We start from the raw sequence: 13,195 nt of genomic DNA on the forward strand, positions 1-13,195 counted from the left end.
AAAGTGTTACCTTACTGAAAATAAGCAACCTTCCTAAAGAAAATAGAGGAATGTAATGCAGTGCTCTCAAACACAGAACTGGCAGCACTGCAGCAGTTTAAACCGGACCTCACGCTCCCATTTATCACCGTGGCTCCAGGCGCACGCTACGAGTTAGTGAGACATCACAAATGAGTAATTTTGTTGCTCCCTTATGGAAAATATCAGAAGAAAATAAGGTATATGATTGATTCAGAGCTTTTTTTCCAAATTGTCACACAATAATTTTAGAAAATAAATGATCCTTCTATCTCACTAAATTATATTTTAAAACCACAACCAAATTTTTTTTAATAGTCGTTTAAAAGTAAGCCATATATCACCATCACAGCTGTCATAATTTCACCAGGACTTGTGCTGCCAAGTTGAACAATTATTCCTTAACTTTCCGAATAATAAGACACCCACATGTGGCCCTACTGCGCTACAGCAGAGATGTGTTATTTCAACTTGCAGCCTGTTAGTAAAGGCGCATACGTCTGCTGTTTGGTGGACCTGGTGCCTGGCGCAGCGAGGGGGAAGTTTGTTTGGAATAAATACGGAGAAATGTGGTGCCAATTACATGCTAGCGTGGCTGAAAAGTTACCCAGGGATAGAGTAGAAAAGACATAATCCCACAGATCTAACCACATAGATTGATCCAGCAGAAATCATTATAGCTCAATCATCAATAAAAAAGGACTGAATGGGGAAAAAAGGCTACAGATTCATTTCTTAAAAGAAAAAAGCTTAATATCTTCTTTAACTTTGGTGAGAAAAGCATGTGTGTGTGCATGAGTGTCGGTGGGTGGGTGCATGTGTGTGTGTGTTTGTCTGGGATCTGAAAGCCTCTAACTTTCTGCCTCCAGTGATTACATCGAAAAAGTTTAAAAACACCAGAACTGTCAAGTTTAATTAAAATACTAAAATTTAATTACAGCTGAGACTCTTGATTAACAATTGAGTCACTCAACAGAAAAAGTAGTGAGCTATTCATCTGGGAATCAGCAATTTACCATATTCCATTTAGAAGGTCAAACATAACAGCTGTAATTCTTGGGTTTTTAATTGCTGAGCTTCTTGAATACGCCTGTAAATCTCATACATTCATGACACAAATATGCTGTTTCAAAGCTGTTGTCCGGGGTTTAAGGAGCGCGTTCTGTCGTCACTTTCAACGCTCTCATTTCACAGAGGCGAGTAGTTGCAGAATTAACAAAATGAAAACATCCTCCAGTCGACACATGCAACAATTGAAAGGATAAAATGGTTTCTGACCTATGGAGCAGTCGGCTCCCGTCCACTTGGCCTCGCAGACGCAGGTTCCCGTATCGGTGTTGAACGTGCCGTGACTGGAGCATTGCTCTGGACAAGTGCTCTTCAGAATCTCGCAGCTGATCCCTCCCCATCCCGGGTTGCAGTGGCACTCGCCGTGATGACAGGCTCCGTGACCGGAGCACGTCGGGTCCACACAGTCCACTGAAGACACACAACCAGGGTGACAGCTATGTCACTTTGCCACTTCTAGATTTAAACATATTTATTTACCCTGGCCACTCTGAATCTTCAACCAGCCAAAAGTCACTTTCAGAGAGGAAAAGCTCGAGAGCCGGATGATGGCGATCGAGACGCAGCTGAAATTTTCGCAGGCTTTCGTTGCTGCCAATAGTAATTTTCCACCCGATGTTCAACTAGCTGCTCTACGATGTATTATAGGGTCGTTCCAACATAGAAACAGTATAATTATGCTCCATTATAGGCACTGTGAAACAATGCCCAATTAGTGTCTAGACTGATATGATCAATTACTATACTGATCTTGGGTAATAATTGCCAATTATGACCTACATAATCAACCTATTACTAACTAGAAAGAGTTGCCAAAAATATTCCATCTTCCTGCCTTATTCCCATTTTTATAAGGCTGCAACTAAAGAATATTTTAGTAATCAATTATTCTGACAATTAATCGATTGTTCTAATTGAAAAAAGGCATATTACGTAGAATTCTCATTGAATCACTTCAGCTTTTTTTATACATTAGAAATGCATAAGAAAATGCAAATAAAAAAAATGTTAGATTCATTTTTTAAATAAGAAAATAAACTTATTTTTGTAGGTTTTTTAGTGATTGTAGGAAATGACGCATCTGCAGCTACAGAAATACTTCCAACATCAACATGTGAAAAGCTCAGTTCTTTCTGTTGGACTTTGTATCAATAAAGTGTAGGGCATCTTTTGATTAGTTAATTATTACCTGGTCAGAAACATGTGCTTTATAGAAGATTTTTTTCTGATTTTCAACCAGGTGAGCAAAAAATATGCCACTAAAAGAACTTTGGGCAGAACATTACAAATAAAGCTTTTTTTAATCGTAAATGTAAAATGCATATATTTTTTGTACAGTTTTAGCTGAATTACTGCTCTGACTGTGTTGTTCTTTCAGCAACTGACCTTTCTTGAGTCTGTATATACCAGTTAGCCAACGATTATTTCAATAATCGATTCATCACGATTAATTGTTTCAGCCCTACTTTTAAATGCATTTTTATATTTGCAAGGAAACTTAAAATAATCAGGAAATCCTTTAAGAGCTACAGATGCAGCTCCTCCCCAATGCTTCTTCACGCCAAAGAAACCTCAACATATTCATTAGTGAACTCAATAGCTTTGCCATGTAGGGTCAACAACTCCCACATGTAAATCTGAGCTGATAATTGCCTTTTATCTGCATGCGGATCAATAAAGTTAAATGCAATGAAGTGAAAGGGTTGGAGCTGGGAGGGGCGGCTGACAAGAAAGAGGAAGCAGCTCTTTCTTAACAGAGGAGCAGATGCCATAAACTGATTGATTTTCACAGGTGTCATCATCTGTGGAGGCCTGTGGTAGGTGACTGCATCGACGGGCAAAGTGTAGTCTGTTCAAGCTTGTACCCCCGATGAGGTCTTAACACTTAAAGAGAGTTAATTTATACACACAATATCAATAACAACATCCAAAGCATTATCCGCTTGGTGGAGTTGAAAACGCCGATTGTTTCACTAACAGAATGAGTCGATTTCCCCAGAGCATCACAAAGAAATGTGTTGCATCGGTCGGCTTTGAATCCAGCAGGAAGAGTTTTTCTTCCTGGCTTACCTTGATCACAGTTGACTCCTTTGTGGCCGGTGTTGCACACACAATTTCCCGCCACACAGAGTCCGTGTCCCCCACACTGCGGATCGATACACTGGGCTGCTGGAACGTCACACTCGGTGCCCTTCCAGCCACTATAGCACTGACAGCGCCCCCTGGTGTACTGGCCATTACCGCTACACAGCACGGGGCAAGCAGCTGAGGAAAGAAATCATGTTTGAGGAGTCAAAATTATGCAAAAATGTAAGTTTGGGCCATGACTAAATTATGTTCTAGCTTTATTAAATAAAATCTACATGCATTAGACTTTATGTAGCTGTAATATTGTTGTAGAGAAGCACCAGGAAGTTGCTGGGAGGCCATATTTAGGACTAACCACGGAAATTTTCAAAAATATTGGTCCTGACAGGTAACCGGCTCGTCAGAAACTTATTATAATAATTAGTGTTGTATATTTCTTCTGATCAATGAACATAACCTAAAGGTCACATTAAAAACAATCTTTTTCCATGGAAATGCTGTTACAAAAGCCCCTTCTCCACTGCAAAGTCTCAGTCCAGCTGGCTAATGTCTGGTTTGGTTTTAGCTAAGTTGGGTGTGTCTCCATTGGTGTGTGTTCCTCAGTATTGTGGCATGAAAATGGGTGGGAACATGAGAATGTGGGCCAGTTTGAGCTTGCAGGAGCTGTGGTCGATGCTCTGATGTCATTTGCAGCGATACTCAGCAGAACCTTGAGGTTGTGGTTAGATGAAATGTAATCCAGATATATACATAACAACAGTGGCTTCAGTGACTGCGTGCAGCAGCAGCACAGTGGCATGCAAGGCCCTTTGCAGTCAAAATGAACGAAACAAGGGGAAGGCATCTCAGAGCACATTATCTTGTGCACTAAAATTTTAATTAAGATCTGAAACCCATGCAATGTTCATTTATTTTTTATTTAGTCATATGGCAATTATTATTAAAGGTATTATTAGTTAAGATTATAGCCAGTGTTACATGTCATCCTCTGTTTGGGTTTTATTATGCCTCACTCAAATAAATGTAGCTGTTTCATTTTGTCTCAAAAACAAACAGCCCAAAAGTGCAAAGTAGTTAAGATTAAAGCTTGACCCAATCAGCGAAGGAAGTCTAGTGTCAATGACACAGATTGTGAGCAATACTCAGCTTGGCCCGGGTAGAACCACCCTGAAGTTATGAAAGATGGGTAGGAACTGCTGGTTCCGGTCGGGACTGACTGTGGTAGAACCGGTTTAAGGCCATGTTCTAATGGCTTAAGTGACTCATTTAGCTATTTTCAGAATTGATCAGATGTTAAAATAATAATGGAGAAAGCACTGCATCAAAAGAAGCTGCTGAGGGGAAAACAAGAGTAGAGGATTCTGCAGTTCAGTCAGGCTGTGAGAGAGTGAGAGAGAGCAAGACTTCTCACAGGAAGGCTGAACGACAAAGCTGCTGTGTTTTATGCATTTAAAAATTCAACCTCAAAATTTTAAAGCTAAGGTGAGGATCTACATTCTCAAATAGATTGTGTTAGGTCAACAGAATGGGCTCCATACAGGAGACTTGTTATGAACTCAAGTCCAATTAGTACCCAGCCTGAGCTGTGAAACCCAATATGATGCCTACATGCACATGGTCTATTATAAAAAGATTTTACTGAGTACATGACTGCAAGCATTCGTTAAAATGGAAATAAAAAAGGAAATATTCCAGATGTGCAGGGAGTGGAGTAATGCCTGCTCTTATTTCTGCTTTAAATTAGTCCAAATATCTTGTTAGCTTAGAGATCCTCAAAAACAGAAACAGCTCTAACAATTATGTCCTAAGGAAAGTTTTCTGTTCAGGTTGAATGTTGTTCTCAGGGATCTAGAGTTCTTGATTTTCACATGTTTACCTTTATGAATGAAGGGAAGCTAATTCAAGCAAATGCAATTTATCAGTCAAACTCCAGAGATGGAACTTGATTTAGCTAATTTTTCTTCAGTTTGAGTAAGCACACGGGGCCAGATTCAGTTTACTTCAGTCTTATGATGGTGGAAATAAAAAAAAAGACATTTTTACTCTGAAATCTAGGTGGGTGGAATAAAATCAAACTGAACTGTGGCCTGGGTTAGACAGACAAAATATACTTCTTGAGATTAAGGTGAAATAGGTCCATGTTAAACTTATCAGATCAATTTTCCATTAAAAGAATATTGAACTGATAAGCCCTAAAAAGACTGAAGGGACCATTTAAAGCAATTATTAAAGCTGAGTAATTACCTCTGGAGCAGTAAGGTCCTATGAATCCAGGGAAGCAGTGGCACGATCCCGACACACACTCTCCATTCCCATAGCAGTTGTGTGTGCACTCTGTCACAGACTCTGTGGGTGCAGAAGTGTGCAGCTATTAATACCTCTATGAACTGTCATGTTCATAGAAAAAACCTTTAACAACTGCATAGTGAAAGAAAATGGCATGAAAACCAAGCTGACTTCTTTAAAGAATTACGTGTCTCTTATGTGCTGTGCTCTGATCCAGCATGGCATACATTTACAGCTGTTTGTCTATGTCCCACTAAGGTCTAAGCCTCCATAGCTGTGCACTGCATGCTTACCGTTCGCAACTAAGCCCTGTTAAGTAAAATCCACAAAGATGCATTTTAAATTAGACCATATAATTCCATGTCCTTGAGACATTTCCTTCCCCTGCTGTCTCCTCTTCTGCATCACCAACACCCCAGCCCCGTGAATGACTGATCATGCCCACACAAGCCATGCAATCTCCTGAGTGTTTACAGCTCAAATCCTCTCTGAGTTGAAGTTAATCTGACATATCCTACAGACAGATCTTGTGTTCTTTCAACAGACCAACGCTCATAAATCGTAGCCCCAAAAGACCAGGGCCCTCATTTTGATGGGCGTTAAGAGGACCAACTTTTATGTTATTACTTTAGCTTGTATTGGATGTTCATTGAGCCAGTGTCAGACTCAAGCAATTTTGACCTCACACATCGATACCTTCATATTTGTAGGGCTGGATCAATGGGACTCCCCAAAGGAAAGAAAAAGAAAAACGTTAACTCAACCCTAGTGTTTTTCCTTCTCCATAACCCACAAGGAAATTTCACAGACTTCAGAACACGGAACAGGTTGTTAGGAGGGTAGGATCAATGCTCTGTACAGTCTTGCATTATAGTGCTAAGCACAATAATCCACTGCAGTGGAATGAAGACCTAAATCTATGCTGTGCTCTGCTCAAACTTTGTGGAAACTCAATTTGTCTGGGAAAGATTCTCGGATACTCACATTCAGGCCCAGCTGTTCCAGGAAATTAAAACCTTCCAAACATGTCATTACACATCATTCACACTCATTAGCCCTCCCAGCAGACGTGTGTCCTCTCACCCTGGATAATAGTGTTGTAGGAGACAACTTCCACGCTTCGTCCGTCGTTATAAAATGCAAAGTGCCACACCCCTGAGTCCAGGTACTGGATGAATCCGGCTTGGTGGACGGTGACCGGGTGATCGATCCGGGCCCTTGTGTCTGGTTCGCTCAGGGTCCACTGCTCTTTGGCAATGAGCCGGCTGCCATCCAGGAGCTCCACAAAGTCATACTGTACAAAATACAGAGAGCTTTTGTCAGCAGATAGAAGCGTTTCCTATTCAGTCTAAAAAGTAAGAATGTTTTTTTTGTGTAGGATACTTTGTATGCAACCAGTGGATTTCCATCTGATGGTATATATGCAAAGTTTTGATGCAAGAAACAGCCAGAAGTGAATTGTGTATACATAGCAAATATTCACGTATAATAATTGTTGATTTTCCTGTGGCAGGTATTTGGAGTTGATAGATATTGTCTGGAGAGGTGTTTGTGTACTGATGGAACTGATACAGCTCTGAGGCAAATGCAAAAACTATGTTGTGAACTCTGATGGGAATTTAAAATACATTATGTGTTTATTACAGTCTGTTAAATTAACCTTGACAATGTGGTGTGAAAATGCTTGTCTAAAAGTCGGATTGGTTCAACGCTGCTTCATCTGCATTGAATGAATAAAATATGTATCTGTTTAGTTTTTCCAGATTAAGATTAGCATGAGTGTCACATTTTAATGTCTCTAATGTTTGATATGTTTAAATTCTGTTATAATTACATTTATTTACATAGATTTCTGATAAAAATACATATATCAAATGTAACAGATTTTGTGTATTTTTCCTTTTTCTTATTGCATGAGAGTATTTCTTTTTTTCTTCTCAAAATAAAAAAAAAAACATTGATTTACTGTGTAAACAAGGTGCTACGAGTTATTCCTGCCAATGAGTAAAGAGGTGCATCTGCTCTCATTGCACCTGCTCAGCAGCACCTGAACCACATTTTGACTGGCGCCGTAACGTGTAGCAAAAAAACAGCGCAGTGCATACAGTACAAACAATCCCCAAACAGGCTGCAGGCTGCAAAGTAGCACAGCAGATGAAGACAGCAGATCCCCAGGCTAAAGCAGTTGTTAGCTACACAGATGTACTGTGTCTACACTGAAGTCTGTGGCTGGAAAAAGAGTCTGTGGGCTGCTAAGGAGTGTGATGCATACAGATTGGCTCTGTAGCTGCGTTTTGAAAAGAGCAGCAATTCAAACCCAGAGATGAGGCAGGTTGCTGCGAGTTAAAAAGCACCGTTCTTTTTCAGTTTTCATATGCAGATTCCTATAAGATTTCTAACAATTTCCGCATTATGCTACAATATAAGAAGGAAAATGTGTTTATGGAACAGTTTTAACATTTTTACACAAATGTTGAGATTCTGCAGATATATAACAGTCTGTTTATTCATGCATGATGGCTGCCACTATAGATCAAAGTCAACAAGGTTATTTTTACACAAGCACAGCCTGACATGAATATTAGAAAGATCCCCATCATACAAACAGACATTTGGAAATTCAGACAATTTCAAGAAGATCTTGACTGACTGGAAGGAGGGAAAAAGGTCGTTTGAGAGATTAATAATGTACATTTCTTATTCTTATTAACATTTATTTATTTTTTGTTATTTTATCTTGTTAGCCTGTTTTTGTGTTCCTCTTCTCTATTTTTTGTATTTACTTCGTGTTTTTACAAGGAAAACATTTAGGAAAATAGTTCAGACACCTTTGACAAGGCGAGCTAGATGCAATCCGTCCAAGCTGATTATGTGGAAGCAGCTCAGCGTTGCTGTTTCTGCAGCATAAGAAGGATTTTTTTCCCCCTCTTCCACCAGCCTCAGCCATACTTCTCTGACTTTGGAAAGAACTTCTACCAACCATGTGACTACAAAGCCAAACATCCCCCACTGCATGCACACTATTCATGCTACCGAGGTGCTCCGAGTGCAAACATTACATGTATCTTCAGCAGGCGCTCTCTAGTACCAGGTTTTCTGAGACTGAAGGTGAAACATAGAAAAATTGAAAAAAAAATCCTAAGTTCTTTAAAACAGCTAATTTACTTTGCTGTTTTGTTCATTTTTCAGTTGAATTCAGTTTGATATATGTGTTGAAGTTTTAGTCATTGACTTAAGAATTCTTCAAGTAGTTAGAAGATATATCTATGCTTTTATTTTGAAGTGAGTGAAGACTGTTTCCTCTCTCACATTCTAACAACAGAACTAACAACCCTGCAGTTCTCTAAAATGGTTGAAAGAAGCATAAAAAATACATCAAATTCAGAGTTTCAGCAAACATAAATGTGTATAAAGCAGGAGAGAGGTCAAGTCAACATCCCGGTTCAAACTCCTTGGAGAGAAGATGAGTGGGTTGGGAAGAGATATTAACCTGGCAGAAGTTGACTTCTTGTGTTGTTGACTTGAGGGGGAAGTAATAAAACAGTTCATCCCACAAGCATTGCACCCCCTGGCCAATCGCATACATCTTGATTACCTGGTGTGAAAGCTCCCTAACTCATCTCAATCTAACAATACAGGTGAATAGCAGTCATGAGACCAAGTGTGAAGAGGTTCCCAGATGTCTCCTGGATTGAGGGGAAAAGTCTGTGCATTCCCAAGTCTTTGAACGCAGACTGACTGAATGCAAACCTCAAAGAAAAAAAACAACAAAAAGTTACTTTCTTCAAACTTGTCTGATTTGTATCATCACAGACAGACACTCAATAGCTGATGGAGGAAGTCTATATTTGACAAAGGTGGAAAGGTTGTTGCACTTAAATGCTGTCTTGTCTTCCAAGCAGTGAATGCGACGAACAGTCAATATCTCTCATTGGGGTCTTTCATGCTCAGTTAAGTAAATGCATTGATTTGTTCCTCCAGTACCTGAGCAGAATGTAGTTTAGAGGCAGACACAATGGACACAATGTTGAACATTGACAAGGATGAGTGTCGGAATAGCAGTGGCTTAAAACATGAACGTAGCGTCTTGCTAATAAGGATGCTTTGGACTTTGATTTTGTTCCGTTACCTTTTTCTATTCATCCTTTCTTTCTCTTTTTTTTGCCTTGGAAGTGCAGACTAACTCACCTATTGTTACTTATATTGAACTTTTTTCCCATCAAAGTGTGGCCTTAACACTCCACACTTAAGTAAAGCCCACCTGTACTAAGAGGGAATGAGTAGAAGGTGAAGCTGAGAGCTTTTTCTGTTAAGTGTGGAGGAAAATAGCTATTGTCTGAGAGCTTTCATCACCATCAGCACACACCAGACACTAAGATGCTCAGAAATGTCATTCAAGAGTTTTGTCGTCAGACATTCTGGAAACACTTCAGTTTGATATTAGCGTATATTTATGGGAAAGGAAACACAGATAAAAACAAAACTAAGTTTTTATTTACAAATGAGCAGATGTTCAAAATTCACAACACAGTAAGTGAATTAATAAGGACAAATAAATTACCATCAATAATTAGGATTTATTGACAAAGTTTATATTGTGTTAAAAGTAAGAAAAATTTCAATGTTAAAACAGATACTTATTATTTAATTATAATCTATTCAATTATTTGGTGAAAGCTGATTTTAGATTTCCATTTTGACAACACATTGATGACAAATACTTGATGAAGCTATAGAATAACAAAAATATAATGAAAAACTACAAATAATTAACTGGTGACAGATTAGTATAATGACATGGAAAACAAAAAGACACTTCATATAAGGTTTGGCCATTTAGCAGTATTTGCATGAAGTAGTGCAGGTTGCAATAGAAAAACATTTTACATATTTTGATGCAAATATTTTTGTTTAGCCTCTAGAATAAACATTGGCAAACAAGAGACTAATTTTTCCCAAACGTATTTTTAGATGCTTACGTCGCCAGGCTCCTCAGTATTTTATGGTTCCATCTGTTTTAGTTAAAATTGTTAGGTGGCTTTTATTTAAAATCTGTCTTGAGACAAGCAATGCTTTGGTGTGAAGGGTCAACATGTGGAAATCTGTTCCTGCAGAACTAAAACTAAACCCTGTAATCATTTTAGATTAAAACTGAAACAGTTTCATAACCAAAATCAACTCTGTAGTCATGAATAATTGCTGTCAGTCTTCACTTAATTCAATGGTTTTGTGTTTGGCAATGATTTGCTTTATTTTCTATTATTGAAACTAAATATCTCTGTGTTATGCCTTAAAGCAAATATCACACTGTTCTCTATTTTGCCATGTGTGCTGCATATTGACAAATTTACTCCACAGGTCTAAGTTTATGGAAACAAAGACACTTATGTGAATCACCAACTCCTGTCATGTTTTTGAAGTTTTTCTGTTCTGTTCTTGTGCAGGTACACTGGGATCAAACTCCCAGTTTAATGCAGAATATGGACAACTAAACTTAACTTTATGATGATCTGACCAACTTTTGTTCTGTATTCAAACATCAAGTCATCATTTGAAATAAAATTTTAATATTATGTATGTTACTAAGTGGTCATATAATAAATAGGAGAATCAGTAGTAAAATAGGTCAAATGGTTATCTTGAAATTTGGTTTCAAACATTGTTTTGTGTTAAAAGCAGTGGTAGGCAGTGTTGGACTGTTATTGATCAAAGGTGGAGCTCCTTCCTACGCAAGGCAGACATCAAATGGTTTTATAGAGGTATTATTTTTTTCACAATTTGCATTTTAAACAATTGGTAAAGAAGTACTGAAGTGTGTGGTATATGATAATCCTAAATACATGCCTCCCCATTTATAAACAAATGAAATAAAGTAAAACCCAATAACAGTAGAATTCCCAATCAGTGCCTGTTCAGTACAAAAAAGCAAAGTTTTCAGGGTTTCTTTACCTGAGTGTGCGACGGTACGAGACCCTTTCGCCCATAAACTCCAATCAATGCGCTCTTCTGCACAGAGATGTTGAATTTAAGGAAGTGTGGCTGCTCCATGCTGAGCTGAGAGCGCCAGAACACCCCTGGCGGGACACTCTGTGCCACCCGCTTTCCGATGTCCACCTGTCCGGTGTCGATGGAGCTGTTTTCAGGTTGAAGAATCCCAGGCTTTCCTATAGCAACATTAAGAAAAGAGATTGTTCATTCAGTCACATAAACCACTTACAGTTTTCATAAATTATTTCTCTTTGGGTTTTTCTTTGCTGTTGCTCTCCAGTGTTTCTCAATTAAGACAATACATAACTGTGAGTTTCATATTTCTCCAGATGGGCTGTGACCAAGCATGACAGGATAAAAGTCCTGTTTCCAAGCTCTGTTGAGCAAAATAAATAAAAAGAACCATATACAGAACCATATATATTTGTCTTTTTATAACACACTAACAGGGCAGATCTCCCATTTTGTTTTTGGTCCTTGTGGTTCATGGAGTGAGGCTTCATATCAGATAAGGTGTAAATGGAATCTGTCAGAAGCACTTAGAGCTTCCTTGCCAGAGCAGGAGCTGCAAATCAAAACAATTTGCTGAATGATGTCCTCCAACTGTTACCTTATAGCGCCAAGATTCAGTGGGAGGTTATAGAGTATAGTATGTACTTACAAGGAAAACTGAAGTGGTCAACGTTTTATCACCTGAACAAATTTTCCTATTAAACAGTAAAATGCATGAAGCTATTGCCATAAAAAAGCTGTGGCTGGTGTAGGCATGCTTATAGAAGATACAGAGCGAGCTTGGCTTTGCCCCTCCTCTTCAGAGGCATTGTGGTGTGCCGACACATGTACTGTAGCTGTGACTATATCTGTTTGTGCCAGACTTCCTTTATTTGCATGCCTCAGTGTTGGGTGTGTAATGAGGCCATTGCCTGTCACTTCCGCTTCAGTCAAAGTGAGGCTTGGAAGCCAAGTTTACCTCTGGGGAGAATAATAGCTGGCTATTGATTGCCTTTAAACAGTCCAAAACCTGCCTCATGCTATCTTAATTAGCAGTACTTATGAGGATTTAAATCTAGCCCAGTTTAAACAATTGAGCTTTTGCCTGGCCTATTCAACTCAATTAATGCTTCCGTGGCTGTGCATTTTAAGCAGCCACACTGTGCTCGGAGATTCATTTGGTTGTTTTTTCAGTAAAGGTGAGCTGAGATGGCCAGCTTGCTTGTTGATGAATACACAATAACCCAAGATTATGATTAGAGACTACAGAGCTGTCTGAAGTGACTCAATTGGTGAAAGATCTCTATAAATTTCCCATGGTTCAGTTAGAAAAGGACAGTGGTGGTAGTTTTTTTATTTATTTTTTTACTATAGCAATATGTCCTTCTTGTCATTTAATTCTTGGCTTGATTAAATTTATGTACACTCAGATACTTTAACTACCCATTAACTCATTATGACAGGTTTTAGTTTATGCTTATATATTCATTTGAGATGTAAATTTATCTGTTTTTTATCAGCACAGTTATTGTAATAAACACCATTTGAGTACATATGGGGATTTTGAGATCTATTTAGTTTTACACAAACTTATTTACTTTGTCTTCCTCTTTATTAAAGATAAAAATTGGATATGAAATTTTGTAAGCTTGAGGTTCTATTTAAAGTATTATAGGTTACGTGAAAAAGCATATTAAAAATCCTTCTTTCAACCATGAGTGTATGAAAGTTTATTTTCATTTCAAGTAAAATGCAG

General features: G+C 38.5%; 1 protein-coding gene across 7 annotated transcripts in view; it reads right to left on the minus strand.

The window, feature by feature from the left end:
* Positions 1-13,195, minus strand: part of LOC102218607 (teneurin-3) — a 188,605-nt gene that overhangs the window by 68,864 nt on the left and 106,546 nt on the right. For all 7 annotated transcript variants that reach the window (XM_023328547.1, XM_023328552.1, XM_023328551.1 and 4 more), the window contains 5 exons: positions 11,410-11,624; positions 6,544-6,754; positions 5,419-5,520; positions 3,157-3,351; positions 1,297-1,497 (listed from right to left, as the gene is read on the minus strand). In XM_023328547.1, the coding sequence (XP_023184315.1) occupies positions 1,297-1,497; positions 3,157-3,351; positions 5,419-5,520; positions 6,544-6,754; positions 11,410-11,624 (924 nt within the window). The remainder of the gene's footprint in view (positions 1-1,296; positions 1,498-3,156; positions 3,352-5,418; positions 5,521-6,543; positions 6,755-11,409; positions 11,625-13,195) is intronic.

The sequence above is a fragment of the Xiphophorus maculatus genome, chromosome 23, assembly GCF_002775205.1.
Source record: "Xiphophorus maculatus strain JP 163 A chromosome 23, X_maculatus-5.0-male, whole genome shotgun sequence".
Classification (NCBI taxonomy): domain Eukaryota; kingdom Metazoa; phylum Chordata; class Actinopteri; order Cyprinodontiformes; family Poeciliidae; genus Xiphophorus; species Xiphophorus maculatus.